The sequence below is a fragment of the Leptopilina heterotoma genome, unplaced genomic scaffold (genome assembly GCF_015476425.1).
Source record: "Leptopilina heterotoma isolate Lh14 unplaced genomic scaffold, ASM1547642v1 Lhet_114, whole genome shotgun sequence".
In the NCBI taxonomy this organism is placed as follows: Eukaryota; Metazoa; Arthropoda; class Insecta; order Hymenoptera; family Figitidae; genus Leptopilina; species Leptopilina heterotoma.
Window position 1 is genome coordinate 4,997,954 of NW_025110833.1, and position 20,500 is coordinate 5,018,453.

Below are 20,500 nucleotides of genomic sequence, written 5' to 3' on the forward strand. Positions count from 1 at the left end.
AATTTACTAGTAAATAAATTCAGAAATGAATAATTTACAAGTAAATAATTTAGTTATAATTTTTGTAAATAATTAGATTGTAAATAATCTTCCATTATTTAGTAACAAAAAAATAAAAATGAATTTCAATAATCTATTGTTCAGGATATTCATATTTTGCGCAAGTGGATCAAACTTCTTTTTTTTTTTTTGAAGTCAAATAAAAGACTCATCCCTCTATTGTACAATAATTGAAGTCAAAAGTTCAAATCCCTTTCTTTTTCATTTAATTTTTCTATACGCAAATATGCAAACACAATTCTATGATTATCATCATGATTATCATCACGATTATACGATTATGCAAATATTTATCATTATTCAGTACGTGAAGATTTCTCTTTTTTATTCGAGTTTCAATATTTAGAGGAGGAGAGAGAGAGAGAGAGAGAGAGAGAGAGAGAGAGAGAGAGAGAGAGAGAGAGAGAGAGAGAGAGAGAGAGAGAGAGAGAGAGAGAGATTTATCATTTCAAATGCGAAGGAAAAAAAGAAGATGATGAAAAAGAAGAAAAGAAATGTTTGTCTGATATTATTTTCTTAAAGACAAACATGAGAAAGTGGGAATAATCGCGCACACTGACAGGAAGCGTAGAGGCAACCCACGATGATCAGCGAACCGCGACACCCTAAAACCGGATCGACGAGCCCTCGTGGCTAGCTTCCTTATATGAGTTACTAATTGTAACTTATACTTATGTTTCAGAAAATGTCTACTCTATATGTATAAAATAATGCTTCTCTATAATAATAGGTTTATACGGTATTTAAAAAAAAAATTAATATCAGATATTTGTTTTTCTGAATTTAAACCATATTTTTTTTCATTTAAACTCCAAAACGAACGTTTAATTTTTTTCTTACAAAGAAAATATAAAAAAGATCAGATATATATTTTTTTTTTAAATTTAAACTACAAAACGGACACACATATTAAAATTTTTTCCCTTTAATTAATATAATTATCTCGCGAGTATATTTTATTTCGAAATTCTAACACGCATCTTCTTTCAACATTCTTTCAAAAGTTTTTTTATTTTCATTTTCTTCAAATTTTTCTTCTTAATTATTTTCACTATTCACAGTGTTGTTAAAATTTAATTTATTTATACAGATTAATCTATCAGTGTCTTTAAAAACTCTGTTAAAATATAAAATGAATACACTTTTTTTATTTAAACTGAAAAATAAAATAATGTATGCAAGTAGAATTGGTCAGGAAAATCAGGAAAAAATCAGGGATTTTTATTAAAAGTACTTTCAATTTGAAATTTTAGAAAATTTTAATTTCGAATGAATTTAATTAGAAATTTTAAAGAACTTACATTTTTGAAAAATTTTAATAATTCTAAATTCTTATGAAAATAATTATTAAAAATAATAGAAGAATTTTAGTTAAATATACTAAAAAAAATTGAATTTTAGAAAAGTTACAAATGATTGTGGAAATTCAATTATTTTCAAAAGTAATTTAATTATTTTCAAAAATTTTCAATATCTACTATTTTCATAAAAGTTTCCAAAAAAAATTAATAAATTTCTACGCAAACATTTAATTATTTTTATAAATAATAAAAATTTCACAGGAATTCAATTATTTGCAAACTTTTTATAAATTTCTTCGCAAAAATTCAATTATTTTCATAAATATTGAAAATATTTCTAAAGAATTGAATTATTTTTAAAAATAATAAAATTCTTTTTAGGACTTTTAATTATTTTCAAATACAATTTCAATCGAATTCCTCGAAAAAGGTAGTTATTCTTAAAATTTTGTATAAAAACCATCAAAAGAATTCAATTATTCTAGGATAGAATAATTAATTTTTTTGTTAATTGCATTTTTTTTAAATTATTTGAAGTTTTTAATTTTTAATATATATATGTAATTAAGGAATTCCAGAATAATCAAAATTTTTGGTAAAATTGAATTGTGAACAAATTGATTTGAAAATTCTTAAAAATAACTTTTTCAAAAAATATAAAAAATAATTGATTCAAATAAATATTTAATTGACTCAAATAAAAATTCTTTGATTCAAGTAAATATTTAATTTCACTATTTATAAAAGTAATTGAATCCTTCCAAAGAATGTTATTATTTATGAAAACAATTAAATGTTTGAGTAGAATTTTATTAGAAATTTAGAATTTTTGAAAATAATTAAATTGTGGGGAACACTTTAATTATTTATAAAGATAATTGAAATTTGGAGGAGAATTTAAAAAATTTTTTAAACATAATTGAATTTCTGCGAAGAATTTTATTACTTTTGAAAATAATTAAATTGTTTTTTAGAATTTTATGAAAATTAATGAAAATAATTAAATTCTTGAGAAGAATTCTTTTAAAAATAATATTCAAAAGAATTTAGTAAATCTGAAAAATTTTTCCTATTTATAGAAATAATTGAATTATTGACAAGAATTTTTTTTACAATTTCTATAAATAATTGAATTCTTTTGACGAATTTTAATAAAATTTTTAAGAATAATTACATTTTCGAGGGATTCGATTAAAATTGTATTAAAAATAATTGAAATTCTGCAATGAGTTTTACTGTTTATGAAAATAATTGAATATATTGCGAAGAAAATTTCAAAAATAAAATTATAATTACGGTGACTAGCTTCCCTTGATTATTTTCGAAAAATTTAAATAAAACTCTTTTAAAAAATTTAATTATTTTTTAAAGAATGTAAAGAAATTTCAATTATTTCAAAAAATTCTCAATTATCTGTTTATAAAAATTCAATTATCTTGAAACAATAGAATTACAAAATTTCAAAAATCTTATTTTTTAGAATTTTCAAAAGAACTTTGCAAAAATTCAATTTCATTAAAAAATTTTAAGTGTGTAACTTTTTTTAAATTCATTAATAAAAATTTTAATTGTTAATCTTCGCACTAAGAAACATGAATACATTAGAATGCGACTCTTTATAAAATTCAATTATTTATCAATTATTAAATTAGAATATTTTGAAAATGCGATTTCTTAAAAAGTTTTTAAGGAAATTCTTTATATTAACAAATTTAATTATTTTCAGTTGAATTTCAAAAAATTTCTATTAATTCGATAATTTTTTTTTAATTTATTTACATACTATATTTGAATCAGTGACTGTTTTTTACTATTAAATTAATTATTTTTAACTAATTCAAATTTAGAAAACAGTATAAATATCTATAGTAAATTGAAATAAAAAGCGATTTTTTAAAAACAAATTAAAATAATAAAACTTTTTTTAATTTGGTGAAAAAATTTCCGGTTTAGCATAAAATTCCTGGGTTATTAATGTTCAAATTAAATTCCCGGCTTTTTTCCGGATTTCCCGGTTAGTAGACACTGTGTACTGATAATAATTAATTAATTTGTCAAATTAAGTAATTATTACACTGAAAAAAAATTATTGACTAAAACTAGTTTTAGTCAATAATTTTTTTTTTCAGTCTAATGATAATTAAAAACTAAAACTACAGTTTTAGTCAATGAAAATGAAAAAAATAAGTTATTGACTAAAATTATAGTTTTAGTCAATAATTTTTTTTTTCAGTGTAATGATTTTTTATTTGTTTATATTTATTCCATTCGTAAAATTATTAAACTATAATCACTCCCTTGGTAATGTTTAGTAAAAAAAAAAAATTTTCTTCCCTCTTCTTTTGGTCGATTGACGTTGCTCTGATTTATCATTGAAAAGAAGGAAGTAATCGGCGTTCGGTGCACGGCAATAGGAAGGCCGAGCACTTGTCAGCAATAAAATTCACTTGACGCAGAGAGTTTATTCTGAGAAAGTAGGCGAGTTAGCAAAAGCTGTGTGCAGGGTGGCGATAGTCCTCGTCGTCCCGCGCGATGATGGCGGCGGATCCTCTTTGGGGGCAGGTGGGGGCAAAACCCGACCGGAGTGAAACACCTGGATGACTTCCTGCCAGCAGCATGAGATTTCAGTCTTGTTCAGTCTTCGCTATGAAGAACAACACTTAAACGTTAAATCGGAACAAATTTTTTTTTTTTTCTATACTTTCTTCGTCAAAAAAAAAAAAAAAACAAGGGAAGAGAAAATATAAAAAATTAATTTTCCCCAAAAAAATTAATTCACAAAATTTGCCAAAAAAAAAAAGAATTTCTCTTACAATGTTGGACGATCCGAAAGTGATCGTCTCGGGATGACCGTTTATCGGTCAAGTGTTTTTCGAATAAAAAAGAGGAAGAGACAATTAATTTTGACAAATTACTGAAGAATAAAGTGCGCGGGTGATTGGAAGGACGTGTGAAGTCCCGGGGTTTATTTGTTTTGTGCTATAAATTATTTGAGTGTTCGCCAATAGTATAATGGGTTTACAAGGAATCAGGACTCTGAGTTTTATTCTCCTTCTTCATCTCACAGTTCGAGGTGCGTGGATTATTTTTTTGCATCCTTTTTTAAAATTTTTTTTAAAATTAAAATTAATTTAAAAAAAAAAATTTTGCATCCTTTTTTAATAGTTTTTAATTTAAAAACAATTTTTTTTTGTATCTTTTTTTAATGATTTTAATTGGAAAAAAATTTTTTTTGCATCCTTTTCTAGTGATTTTAATTGAAAAAAAAATTTTTTTTGGTGTTAATTTACTGGTACCGTTAATAATAAAAACCGTACCGTCTGATCTAGTTGCGAAAATCGTGATGGTTATTGGTATCTAAAGTGTATTGACAGTTACGTTGAGGATTTAATTTAAATAATTTTCCGGATATGCGATAAAAAGTGGATTTTCTAGTCATCATTTAAATTTGAAAAATAATTTTATGTTTGTGAAGCGTATAATAATTTAATGTCCTATTAATTAAACTCTTAATACCGTTAATTGACGTTTAATTGGAAAGGAATACTGCTATAGTTCTAATTTTATTTTTGAAATATTTATTAATTTTTTATTATTATTTTACAAATTTTTATTATTACCAATTTTTTAATTGTTTTTAATAATTATGTTTAATAATTCTGTTTATTTTGTTATTTATTTTATATTTAATTATTATTTATTTATTTTATATTTATTTTATATTTATTTTATAATTATTTTATATGTACCTAAATTGTTAATTATTTTCGATAAATTGTTTATTTGCAGTAAATTGTTTATCGCTCATAGTTAATTGTTGAACACAAAGAATTTGTTTCCATATTTATAAATAAACAAACAATTTTTTTTGGTTACCAAAAAGGAAATTTCTCTAATTCATACATATAACTTCTGATAAAAAGTTAATTTCCCTTTTTCTTTTTAATGGAAACAATAATTTTTTCTCTGAATGAAAAAATTAATAGCAGGTACCAAATTTTTGTTCGAGTGGTAATAAATCATTTTTTCCTGGTACTAAAGACCATTTTTACGAAACTTCCGTTGTATATTTTATTTCACAATATTATTTTCAATTAAACATTGAACGTCAATTTAAATATCTATTTCCTTTATTAATTTATATTACAGTCATTTTGTTCTGAGAAACTTTTATTTAAATTCAATTGTTATTGAAGCTATTGTCAATTAGTTTGCTTATAGGAAAAAAAATAATTGTTTAACTGCATTGATAGTAATAGTCATTATGTGACCAAAAATATAATAATTATCCAAAATAATAGTCATTATTAATATTAATAATAATATTAATTATTAAGTAATCAAATAAAATTAATAATATTAAATAACAGTAATAATAATAACATTAATAATTATGATTTTTAATTACAATTGTTAATCATAATTTTAATTATTTACAACAATTGTTAATTATAATTCTTGATAACAATTGTTAGTTATAATTTTTAATTACAATTTTTAACAATTTTAATTACAATTTTAATTGTTTAGTGCAATTGTTAATTATTTTAATTATTAATTATCGTTGTAAAACATAAATATAATTCTGAATTACAATTGTTAATCGTAATTATAATTCTAATTTTAAATTATATTTATATTTGTAATATAAAATAATTATTTATTAGATTATAATTTTTTAATTTTAGTAAAATTTTTAATTAAATAATTTTCAATTTTCATATAGTTCCTAATTAAATTAAAAATTTTAACTACACAATTTTTGAAAATAGTTCACAGTACAAAATGAGAAATTAAATAAAAGATACAGTTAAATAAATGTTTGTCAGTCACATACGTAATGTAACGTTACTTTTCGCGCTCGAGAATCGTCGATTGTCTTGAATTTTATAACTAATATACTCGAAAGTATTGAAAATAAATTTTTCAAAAACTCGATATAAATTGTTTCCTTAATTTTCTTTTTTTCAATTAAATAATAAATTTTATTAAAAAAAAAAATAAAATTCTGAAGATAAGCATTGGCTGAAGATTCATCTTTGAATTTCATACTCGAAGGGCAAAGTATGTTTTATGAGAGAAAGGAAATAAAGTTGTAGGTCAGACACGATATGGCTCTAACTATGAACTTCAACGGAACCTAATAATCAGGCTTATTTCATATCTTATATGATAATTTATTTCTATCCGAAATTAGTTGCAATTGTCGACAAATTAATATTTTTCACAAAGAAATTTTTATATTTTAATTTTTGAAATTGAAAATTTAATTTTTAATTTAATTTAATTCTTTATCTCGGAAAATATTTTTATTGACTAAAAAAATGAAAAAATAGAGAAAAAGAAGAAAGAGAAATGGAAGAGGAAAAAAAGAGAGAAAGAACAAAGAAAGAAAAAAAATAAGAAATACATTTTTTTCTGAATTAAAACAAAAATTTTTAAATTCATGAAATATTTTTCATAAACAATATAATCTTTATTTTCTTTTTATTTTTTTTTGAAAAGTTAATAAATAAACTAATAGACTCGAAGGGAAATCGATGAATTGAGGAATAAAAAAAAAGAAAAAACTTTGTGATAAAATTGGGTGAGAAAGAAAAAAACAAAATAAGAAAATAGAAATTGAAGAAACTTTGGAAAATTTTATAAATAAAATAAATAATACAGTTGAAAAGGGATAATTGAAACGAAAAACTTCCATTTCTCTATAGTTGTCAGCTTTCTCAGTACCGGTTTAATTGAGTAACTTCATCTGGAATGGTGTTAAATTACACCGAACACTTGATTGTCAGTTATCCTTTCTGCGCTCCACTTACAATTTTGTCAATCATCTTTGTCTTCTTTTTTCTTACATTCAGTAAGAAGCACAAATAAATATATTTAAACAAAAAATATTAATTTTCAATTTCAAAAATGTGTCTTCCTATTTTCTATTTTCGAAAACGATGGGATTTTTTGCATTAAAAAAAATGTAATATTAATTATTACACATATAATAATGATAATAATTATTTAATATTTTTAATGCAAAAATTTCCATTATTTCAAAAATAAAAAATAGTCAAACAAATTGACGAATAAATTAACGAAATTAATCGATTTTTAAATTAATAATTAATAATTAATAATTAATAATTAAAATTATTCCTTTTTAAATTTAGAGAAATAATTTTTCTCTCAACAATAATTTATGATATAAAATATTTGGATGATAATTTGTCGCTGGCAAAATTCACTAGAGCAGAAATTAGTTTACAGCATCTCTCTCACTCGGAAAATGAGTGATTAATAATCACTTATTTATAAGTGACTTATTTTCCCTTTATTTTATTCATTAAAAACAAAATCAAGACATTATGAGTAATTATGAAGAAGAAAAAAAAACAGGTCTCGATATCAATTTCTCCTATGATAATAATCAGTGAAGCATATCAGATGATTATAACTTTTACAAAAAAAAAAGACAATAAGTGCCAACGTGAGTTCTAATAAATATTGTTGTTTTTTTTAAATCATAAAATCTTTACGTATTTAGATTGACAACATATTACAGCCTTGCTCTTATTTTTTTCAAGGCAGTAATTTATATATATATAAATGAAAAATGTCAATCTAATTAAATTCTCGTTTTACTTTATTAAAAATGTTTTTATTTCCTTGAAAATCCAAAGTAATGATTTATTAATTATAAATTATTGGAATTGAAAAAATTCAAACTTTCCAATTTTATGCGGAAATATAGTAATTTTTTTTATTTTTTTTATTCCTATATTTGTAATTATTATTTTTAATTTATTTATTTGTTGAGAGTAAATAAAGGCAAAACGGGTCTAAAACAATTGTAACGTCAAAGAATAATAAATTCCGTTGTTCTGCTATAAATAAATAAATTATAAATTAATAACTCAGTAAATAATTAAATTAATAAGTTAATCAATTAATAAATAAGTAAAGTAATAAGTTAATTAATTAGTAAATAAGTAAACTATAAAGTTAATTTAGTAGTGAATAAGCAAACTTATAAGTTAATTAATTAGTAAATAAGTAAACTAATAAGTTTTAATAAATTAGTAAATAACCAAACTAAGAAGTGAATAAATAAGTAAATCAAATAATTTAATAAACAAATTAACAAATTAATCAACAAATAATTAAAGCAATTTAATAATTAATGAAAAACCAAAAAAATATTGAGAAAAATACAAAAATACGAGAAAAAATTAAAATAATAAATTATTATTAGTAAAATATTTTTCTCCTAATTTTGTTTATTTATTATTATTATTACTATTATTTTTTATTTATTATTATTTATTATTATTATTATTTTGTATTTTTTGATTATTTTCTTTTACATGCTATTTTAATTAATAAGAAATGCTGAGACTGTGAACAAAAAAATATTTTTTGAAATTAACACAATTTTCATAAATTAAAATAAAAAAATTCGCGTTGTTTCCTTTTTTGAGAATACTAGAAAGTATATAGCGGAATATTTGGTTGATCTTATGAATTATCATGAGCCGAAACACATTCTTGACCCACGCATGAAAGTTGAATTGAATTTCTTAAATTTAGGACCGAGTGTGAGTCAGTCGCTTTTGACCCACTAACCGACGGAGAATCCTCACAAAGAGGGAAACTGGTATTACTCAGCAATTGTAATACTTTAAAAAGTCCAACCTCTTGAATATTCAGTTACAAAGAGCAATTTTTATTTTTTAATATATTTTTACGTTTAGTAATTATTTACTGTTATATTTTAATTTTCGAGAAAAAACAAATTTTATTTTTTTGTTTATTTCTATGGAACTATTTTACTTGATTTAATTTTTTAACTTTCTTCTATTGAAAATTGACAATTTTTCTTTTTAATTTAACATCTGATTTTGCTTTAGATTACCTAAAATTTAATTGTTTTTTTTTAATTTTTAATTTTCTTTGAAATTTAAACTTAATCACACGTTAATTAATTTCTTTATTTTTGTTTTTATTTTTTAAGTTTTTTCAAAATTTAAACTTTACGCCGCACTTATTTTTCCTTTATTTTTACTTTTAAATTTACTTTCAAAATTTTCACTCAACTGCATTAATTATTTTTTTTTTCAATTTAATTTATTTTCAAAATTTTAATTTAACTGCAATAATTATTTTTTTTATTTCAATTTAATTTATTTTCAAAATTTTAACTTAACTCTACTACCTAATTTTTTTTAAATTTCTATATTTAATTTTTTTTTATTTTTATTACATTTTGAAAGAGCCAAGAAAATATTTTTTTTATTATAAGAAAATTATCTGTGAGAATTTCATTTCGAATCATATTTTAGAATAATTTTAAAAAATTATCATCTATTCACATAAATATTCTTTAATATTCATAAAAAAAATATTTTTCGATTAATCAAAGTGAAGTAAATTAGGAGGACCAATTATTTCAACTGTAATTAATATAATTATAAACTTCGTGAATAATAAGAATGAATTAATTAGATATAAAATAAACTAATTTCAAACTACTATCAATGCTGTTAATTATTAAAAATAAATTACTAATATTCTTTAATTATTATTATTCGTATTCATTACTATAAATTATAATTAGTATTGATAAATAATAATAAGAGCAATATAAATAATAAATAGTTAATAATGAAAACGATAGAAAAATAAATCATTAAATTTCATCAATTCATTAAAAAATAAATAGTTAACAATAATAAGCGAATAATAAAAAATTAATAATAATATAAACAATAAAATAAAGAGTAAATAGTTTATATATAATAAAACAATCATTAATAAAAAAATAATAATAAAGGCAGTAGTAGTAAAAAAAATGATAAAATCACACAGGGAAAATTGTTAATAGTAATAATAAAATGACAGAACAAAAATATTTTCAATAATAGTAAAATTTCGGACGAGAAAGAAACAATAAACAATTCATTAATATAAAAATGGTTAGAAAGTCAAAGTGTTATTTTTAATAGACAGAATATTTATTTTCAAGTGTCACTTGGGGTCGACTAACTGCTTCAGCAATTTTCAGAGGTTCATATTTAACATCTAATTTAACGCTGTATTTTAACGCTATTGTTTTTACACTGTATAATTTTATATATATATACTATAATATTAGTCACCTTTGCAAGTGTTTGTAATATATATATTTAAAGATGCACTTACATTGAACGACTTTGTTCAAATTGTTGAAAACAAAGGTCGGCTTCTTTTTAATTAGAGTAGTTCAGTTCCTAATTTCCCACGATTCTTCGAAGTAACGGAATAAAAAGACACGAGAGAGGAGAGTTGTCTGTATATATATACACACCAAACGAATAACCAACTAAGACGCACTTTTATATTGTATATATATGCGTATATACACACAATATGCCAGCATTTGTCCCGATTATCCACTTTATAACTCGAAGAGAGTTAAAATTCTTTTTCAATTTTATGACGAATTGTTTGCGTAAAAAATAAATAGAATCTGAATTTTTGTTCGTGCAAAAACGATGCTTTATTTATTTAATTTAAAACCGATTAATTATTTTTTATAATTAGAAACCGATTACCTATTATTATTCTTATTATTTTATTTTTTATTCTACTTTTTAATTTATTTTTATTTTTTATTGTTTTGCAAATAATTAATAGTAAAAAATTGTATTAAAAAAAAATAATAGACCAATAATATACCGATTATAGTTTGAACTTTGAACCAATGGTAGTTTTCAGTTTTTAACTAATTGTAATTTAAACCAATGTTAGTTTGAATTTGAACTAATTGTAGTTGGAACCAGTGGTAGTATAAACCATTAGAATTTTTAACCACTGGTAGTTAAACCAATGGTAATTTGAATAATGGTGGTTAAACCAATTATAATTTTAATAATGGTGGTTAAACCAATGGTAATTTGAATAATGGTAGTTTTAACCAATGGTAATTTAAAGCCATGGTGGTTTTAACCAATAGCAATTTTAACTAATAATTCAAACTACTATTGGTTTAAATTACCATTGGTTTAATTAACCATTTGATAAATTTACTATATCAGTTCAAACTACCATGAGTTTAAATTATTATTGCTTGAAAGCACAAATAGTCAAAAATAGCATTAGTTAAAAGTACCATTAATTAAAACTACTATTGGTTAAAAAACCATAATTTCTTTAAATTACCATTGGTTCAAACTCCTATTAGATAAAACTACCATTATTTAAAAACAATTGTAATTTAAATAATGGTTGTTTCAGCCAATGGTAATTTAAATCATGGTAGTTTTAACCAATGGTAATTTAAATAATGGTAGTTTGAACCAATGGTAATTTAAATAATGGTAGTTTGAACCAATGGTAATTTAAATAATGGTAGTTTGAACCAATGGTAATTTAATCAAATGAAGGTTGTAACCAATAGTAGTTTTAACTCAAACTACCATTATTTAAAAACAATTGTAATTTAAATCATGGTAGTTTCAGCCAATGGTAATTTAAATAATGGTAGTTTGAGCCAGTGTTAATTTAAATAATGGTAGTTTGAGCCAGTGTTAATTTAAAATTTTAAATAATGGTAGTTTGAATCAATAGTAATTTAAATCATGGTAGTTTTAACTAATAATTTTTTTCCTAATGGTAACAAACTAATGGTAATGGTAACAAATAATAAAAACCAGAAATAAAATTTTTTAACAATTTTTATTACAATTAACCGGTAAATTACATGTACGCAATGATAACGTTTCAAATAGTATAAAAGCGATTTTATTTCTTTTTCCCCCCCCCCCATTTTTTTTTCTTGTCCAAACTGCAATAATACTATTTTCAAGAAAATATTTTTATTATCCCGTAGAAAGTTGAGAATTGGCAGAAAAACAAAAATAAATAAATAACGATGGTGTAAGGTGTGTGAAACGTGCAAACAAAAAAAAAAGAACTCGAGAGCAATTATTAAATTCCTGTTAAAATCGGAGAAGCGATTATTATAAAAATTCGCTTTTATAAATCATAGAAGAAATGAGGTTATTGTATTTTCTCTTATTATTTTTTTTTCGATTTTATTTATTGCAATCGATGTCTTTCAGGATAATTATTATTAAGAGTGAGAGAGAGAGAGAGAAAAAAAAGAATGAGTGATAAAAATGAGAATTTCATTGAAAACAAACGTGTATAATAATTATTGTTAAAGGCGATTGAAATGATTTCTTCAGATCGGCACGAGAGGTGATCGTAGGCGTGAAGGCCGATTCTTGTCTGATTAAGAAAAATTTAAGCAAGCTTCCTTCCTGCCATCATCGATTTTTGCCACACTCATTGAGAATTGAAAATAATTTTTTTTGTACTTTTTGAATTATTAATTTTTTTAATAATTATATGTTTATCTATTTTTTTTAACATTGAATAATATTATTTAATAGTATTATTTATTAATATTATATTAATTAATATTATTTCGATTTATTTCTATGGTAGTTTGAACCAAAAATATTTTGAACCAATGGTGAAACCATTGGTTCAAAATATTTTTGGTTTACACTACCATTGTTTCAAACTTTCTTTGATTAAAACCACCAATGATTCAAACTACAATTAGTTAAAACTATCATTTGTTCAAACTACTGATGGTTCAAACTACAATTGGCCTTAATTACCATTGGTTCAAAGTACCATTTGTTTAAACTACAATTAGTTCAAACTATTATTGGTTTAAACTACAATTAGTAGAAACTACAATTGGTTTAAACTACAATTGGTTTAAACTACAATTAATTAAAACTATAATTGGTTCAAACTACAAATAGTTTAAACCAATTGTAGTTTAAGCCAATTGTAGTTTAAACTAGTTGTAGTTTAAAGTACAATTAGTTGAAACTACAATTGGTATAAAATACAATTGGTTTAAACTACAAGTAGTCCAAGCTACTATTAGTTTAAACTACCATTCGTTAAACTACCATTGGTTCAAGTTACCATTTGTTTAAGTTACCATTCGTTCAAATTAAAATTGATTTAAGTCACCATTGGTTCAAATAACCAGTGCCTTAATTTATTATTTAAAATTAGTTCCAACTCTCTAGCAGCAAACACTAAACTTAGTTAAAAGTATCAAAAGTTAAAATAAAATTACCAATAAATAATAGTGGTGAAAATTAAAATTAGTTGAAACTACGAATAGTAAATTTTACATTTCGTAAAAATTCCTTTTTTTGCAAACCAAAAAAAATGGCAAGAAATTTATGAAAATACTTCCTGCACGAGACGGTAACAATTTTTTTGCCTCCTTTTCCTTTCCTGTTTTTAGAAAAAAACAAAAATACTTTTGCATAAATTGCTGTTCATTGATTGTTTGACTTTTACATTAAAATAAATATTATTATCATCAACCGTCGCCAATTACTAACTTTTTCGCGATAATGAGTGACAGTGAAAGCATTCAACTGTTCAAGAATAATTTCTTTTCTCAAACACGCCTATATAGATATTGAAGAGGAGAGAGAGACAAAAATATACTGTTTTCCATGTTTCCGGAACTTTTCTAAAAAAAGGATAACTTGTGATGATGATGATTGTTGTCTGAAAGTTTTATTCTTTTCTTTTTATCTCACAAATTACTTCTTTTAAAATATACACTAGAGTTAATATATTTTCAATTTTGCTATAGAATTAAAATTGTTAAATTCGCATAATCATAATAATGAAAGTGTATTTATTATTGTTTCTTTTTAATATTCCCATTTTGTTTTATTGTTTTTTAATTATTACTATTTGGGTTTATTATTTTTTTCCAATTATTATTTTTTTACACTTTGATCATAGCCAGAGAAGTGATAATTATTACTAGGTTTATTATTTTTTTTTTAAAAGTGTTTCATCAAAAGGTGATGGAAAAATGTCAGAAATGACTGATTGAAATTTTACGAGATTTTTTTTGTCTTTTTTTTCTTTTTCTTTTTTTTTGTAGTATAACAAAGCACGAAAGTGAAAAGAATAAATGTTCCATTTTACGAAATTAATGGCTTTCTATCTCGAGTGTACATATTATTATGTCACATACGGGATGTTGTCTTCTTGGCCTATCGCTTCCGTAACTATATAGCAAGAACTGCCGACGACATGTAATGAATTAAAATGCTTTTTGTTTCGTAATGAATACGTATATCTTATTGTTGGCAAAACGTTTACACATTACTTGGAAAATCACTTGTGTTTGCCAGTGATAAAAAAAAACTTTCTTTTTTCGTTTCGAATTCTTTTTTTCCTATTCTTTTCTTTTTATTTTATAGTTTAACTGTTAGTTGCGACAAGTGAGAATCAATTATTTAGTGGAAGTGTTATTCAACCAAATGATATTCTTAGGAAATTATTATTTTATAGCCGAAAAGATTTTTCTATCGTATTTTTATTTTAAAGAAAATATATTTTTATAGAAATTTTTTTTTCATTGACGAAAAATTAATTTAACTGGATTTTTGCTTGAATGAAATTTTAATCTAGCTGGATTTTTATTTAATTGAATTTTTATTTAACTGGATTTTTATTTAGCTGCATTTTCATTATAAGTATATTTTTATTCAATTGACTTTTTATTTGATTAAAATCTTTTCTAGCTAAATTTTTATTAAATTGGATTTTTATTTAACTGAATTTCTATTTAGTAGAATTTTTATTGAACTGAAATTTTATTACCCTGAATTTTTAGGGAAATTTTTATTCAATGTTTATTTAACTGAATTTGATTTAGATGGATTTTTATTTAAATGGATTTTTATTGAGCTAAATTTTTATCCATCTGAAATTCTTAATTGAATTTTTATTTATCTTAAATTTTATTGAGCTAAATTGTTATTGAATTAAATTATTATTCATCTGTATTTCTATTTAACTGGATTTTTATTTAATTGAATTATTATTTGGCTTAATTTTCATTAAGCTAAATTTTTATTCAATTGAAATTTTTTATCAAAATAATTTTTATTCAGCTAGATTTTTATTAAACTGGATTATTATTTAACTGATTTTTAATTCAATGAAACTTTTATTTATCTGAATTTTTATTCAATTTAATTTTTATCAGGCAGAATTTTTTATTAAGCAGAATTTTTATTCAGCGAAATAGAAATTCTCAAAAAGTATATTTCTTGAAATAAAAATTTTATCAATAGAAAATTTTTAGTCTGTAAAAAAATAATCAAATAATAAAATTTAATTAAACAGTAATAAATAGAAAAATGCAAAATAAAAATTTAGTAAAGAAGAAATTGTCTTGAATGAAAATTGGAAAAAATTTCGGTTCAAAAAACTTTGTAAGTAAATAATTTTTATTTTCTGTCATAGATTTAAAAAGGAGGGAAAAAAAATTTGCAAATCAAAATATTCTTTTTATTTAACCATTAATTTTGTATTTTCGCAAGAAAAAAAAAATTTTTAGCATATAGGATTATGAAATATGACTTGAAAGCTAAATTTTTTTTTCCACCACACTCGCAACGGTTGTTTTATGCATCCACAGCTGTTAGTAATATTATTTATCACTGACAGGTGGCACAAACTTGTGGGCTTTTATATTAACCAGTGAGAATTAATCTTCAGGAAATAGTTGAATATACATTCTTGATCCATGTATTTTTTCATTTTAATAATTTTTGGCAAATTTTTAATTTTTTAAAATTTACTCATGCAGTAGGAAAAACATTATAATTTAAGAAAAATTAATTACCATATTTGAAAAAATTTAAGGAAAATTAATTTTTATTTGAAAACAAAAAAAATTTATTTTCATTTGAAATTATTCCATTTTCCATTTAAAAAAAAAAACCCCCAAAGAAATTATTTTCATTAAGAAAAAGTAATAAAATGTAATTAATTTTTTTTCTCTAATTTCAGGTGCACTAGGAGGTCAATGTGGATATCCAGGAGCACCAGCACACAGTAGTATTCGGTTTTCATTTGCCGATATTGACGATGCAATTGATGAAGAGGAAATTTCATTAAGGGATTATTATCAAACGAGTACAATAGCAACGTATTATTGTGATAGGGGATTTGAACTTCTTGGACCAGCTAGAAGACAATGCCAGGCCGATGGAACCTGGACACCGGAAGGCGTGCCATTTTGCGGTAAATATTTTTAAAAATACTGAAATTTTTTATTAACAATAAATCGCTGAATATAAAAATTAAATCAAAATTGGTAGAAATAAATATTTTTTACAAAATAAAAAAAATATTATTTTTATGGAAAAAACAATTAGTTAAAACTACGATTAGTTAAAACGACAATTAGTCAAGACTACAATAAATTACAAGTACAATTAGTTAAAAAAATAACTACAATTATTTGAAATTGTAATCAGTTAAAACTACAATTTCTTGAAATAACAATTAGTTAAGTTTACAATTAGTTAAAACTATAATTATTTAAAACTATAATTAGTTAATACTTAATACTTTAGTTAATTGAAAATTAAGTTAATTGAAAAAATGTTTAATTAAAATTACTTGTATTTCCAATTAGCTAAAATTAAAATTATTTGAATTTACAATTAGTTTAAATTAAAATTACTTAGATTTGCAATTAGTTGAAAAATTAAAATTACTCGAATTTACAATTAGTCGAAATTAAAATTTTAATGAGTTGAAAATATTTATCAAAACCACAAATGATTCCCGAAGACGAAATAAAATATGTTTATTAATTTGTCTAACGAATTAGCGAACAATTAAATAAACATTATTTCTTAATTGTTTAATTAGTAAAAACTAAAAATTAAAAATTCATTGAACTTGTTTTCTTTTCTGATTACGTAAATTACAAACAGGATATTTAACTATTCTAACTGTTTTTTCTCTCCTTCTTTTTTGACATTTTTTTTTCTTTAAAAACTAGTTACAAATTAAACATTTTAATAAGTATGTTAATATATATATTTAATATACTTTCTATTTTCCTTTCAATTATATCTACATTCTCAAAAAAGCAAATCTTAGTTTATATTTTTAATGAATTTTTTTTAAAAACTAAATAGCGATATTGCCTAGAGTCATGTTTTAGCAATTATTTATTATTATTTCCGTTTATATGTATCTTTTTAGGACAGTTTTTTCTTTTCATTTTTTTTTTATTAATAAAATGTCGTTCAAGGTAACCCAGTTTTATAAGGTAAATGATACTTTCAAGTTTAGAATTTTGAATTCCTTTTTATGTGTCGTGCTCTTATTTTGTAATTAAAAAAATTATTTTACAGTAAAATGCACTTTCTAGATAATTTTCATTATTTATAATATCATAATTTTCATATTATTACCAAATTTTGATTTGCTGTTTTGATTAGTTTGTCTTATTTTATCCATTATATTCATTATATCTATTGTATCTATTTTATTTTTTCATTATTTTTTTTATTTTTTATTTATATGTAATATCTAAACGAGCCAGAAATAAAAAACGCCTCTTTATTTTAATATTTTATTCTAATATCTGCAAGCATTTTTTATTTTTGTAAAACTATTATCATTTCGTTTAAAAAAAAAAAAAAAAATTATAATTAATCACTTTTGTATAAAATGTAATTATACGAAAAATTACATTTGAATGATGTTTTAATTTTCTTTCTCTTTTTTCTGAGACAAGAGAAAATGGAGAATTTACAATGCCAAGTTTAAGGGATAAAAAAAGAGCGAAATTATAATATATTTAACAAAATGGGAGAAATTATTGTAAGATGCTAACAATTTAATGTCAATCTTTAGAATAATAAAATGAGGCCGGAAGTTGTTGTTGGTTATAAAAGGAGAGCAATTTTATTATAGACTTAGAACATATTCTTTTATTGCAATAACTTATTGTTCCCTTTCTTTTGCCATTTTTTTTCTTTTTTTTTGTCCTCTCTTTTTCAGTTCGTTGGAAGTTACTTTTTAAATGTCAATGTCACAAAACATTAACTTTCTCTCTATTTTTGTGTTTTTACTTTTGCATTTATGTTTTTATTTTTGTATTTGTATCTCTATTTTTGTGTTTTTATTTGTATTTTTGTATTTTTATTTGTAATTTTCTATTTTTATTGGTATTTTTGTTTTTTAATCATACTTTTTTTTATTTGCATTTTTGTATTTTACTTCTATTTTTGTTTGTATATTTGTATGTGTTTTTCTTTTTGGATTTTTGTTTGTATTTTTGTAATTTTATTTGCATTTTTGTATTTTACTTCCATTTTTGTTTGTGTATTTGTGTTTGTTTAGTATTTAAGAATGGTTCAAACTACCATTGGTTCCAGTAGTGTTGATTCAAAAACCAATTGTTCAAACTACCATTGGTACCAGAATTTTTGGTTCAAAATATCATTAATTTAAATTACCATTGGTTCAAACTATAATCAGTTCAAACTAGCATTGGTTAAAACTACCATTGGCTTAAATTACCATTGGTTCTAAGTACCGTAAGTTCAAACTACCATTGTTTCAAATTATCATTGGTTCAAACTACCATTGTTTCAAATTATCATTATTGGTTCAAATTACATTGTTTCAAATTACATTTGTTTCGAATTATTAATTATTATTGGTTCAAATCATTATTGATTCAAATTATTATTGGTTCAAATTATTATTGGCTCAAATTACCACAAGCTCTAATTACCATTGGTTCAAACTACCATTATTTGAAATTATTATCAGTTCAAGCTGCCATTATTTGATTTTTCGAATCAATGAAGATTTAATTAGCTCCTAAAACTAATTATTACACTAATTAGGAGATGGTACATACCATCTCCTAAAACTGGAAACCATCAATTAAAACTAAGAATTTCTTCCCCAAACTCTGCCCATATTTGAATTGTAAATTTCTAAAAATATTTCTCAAATTCATCCTTTACCGTTAGGCATTAGAGGTGAAGGAATTTTTTTTTTCAAAATATGTAAATTATCCATATATTAATCAGGCATATAGCACACCTGTCGAATGTGTCCCAGACTCACATTTTGTGTGTATGTGTCTGTGTTTGTGTGTATAATATTCGAAATACACTCACCATCACATTGATTCGATGGTGTGTGGAGTTTCGGTGGAGCCCGTGACCCAATTTCTAGTGTCCTTGACCGAGGAGGCCAAAGACAGTTGGAAGTCAGAGAGAAGAGTACAAGTTGAGAGTTATAATGGTGTGTGGTGGGAGTGAAATACCGTTAACACTGAACCTGTTACCGCCATTGGATATATATTGCCTCTGGCAACATTGAGGGAATACACTCTTGCATACATACACACAACTATAAGTATATAGTGTGCCAACCTACTGCACATTCCTTACGGACGCTTTCGTTCACCTAGGCTGTATGGTTTGTACTCCGCCTCAATGGTTATATAGACGATTCATGCGTTTCATATGCACGTCTCCCCGGGTCGAAAAACGTGGGAATCGAGAGGAGAAATGACGTTCTTGTATTGATATTGTGAGACGTCTCAATCATTTTTTTATACGTTACACTTGTCATTGTACAACAAAAAACGAAAATTAATACAATAAAAAATAATTCTTTGTTGCAGTATCATTATATTTATAATGGTACCACTAGTAGTATTTTTGTACCACTAGTAGTTTGAACCAATAATAATTTGAACCAATGGTGGTTTTAATCAATGGTAATTTAAACTAATGATAGTTTGAAACAATGGTACTTTGAACCAATAGTAGTTTGAACAATGGTACTTTGAACCAATGGTAATTAAGACGAATGGTAGTTTGAACCAATAGTAGTTTGAACAAACGATAGTTTTAAATAATTGTATTTTGAATCAATAATGGTTTAAATCAAAGAAAGTTTAAAACAATGGTAGTTTGAATCAAAAATATTTTGAACCAATGGTGAAACCATTGGTTCAAAACATTTTTGATTCAAACTACCATTGTTTTAAACTTTCATTTATTCTATCAAACTAACATTGCTTTAAGTTACCACTGATTAATACCACTATTGATTAAAAATATTATTGATTAAAATTTAAAATTACCATTGGTACAAACTAAGCCTATGGTAATCCAAACCAATTTTATTTTTATACCAATTACAGAATAAACCACAAGTAGTTTGAATGAATATTTTTTACCAATAGTGTTCCAAACCAATAAAACTTTGAA

At 23.0% G+C, this 20,500-nt stretch overlaps 1 protein-coding gene across 1 annotated transcript in view; it reads left to right on the plus strand.

Moving 5' to 3' along the window:
- The first annotated feature begins 3,852 nt into the window (after window positions 1-3,852).
- Window positions 3,853-20,500, plus strand: part of LOC122508627 — a 68,279-nt gene continuing 51,631 nt past the window's right edge. The window contains exons 1-2 of the mRNA XM_043622090.1: window positions 3,853-4,434; window positions 16,251-16,484. Of these exons, the coding sequence (XP_043478025.1) occupies window positions 4,374-4,434; window positions 16,251-16,484 (295 nt within the window). The 5' untranslated portion in view covers window positions 3,853-4,373. The remainder of the gene's footprint in view (window positions 4,435-16,250; window positions 16,485-20,500) is intronic.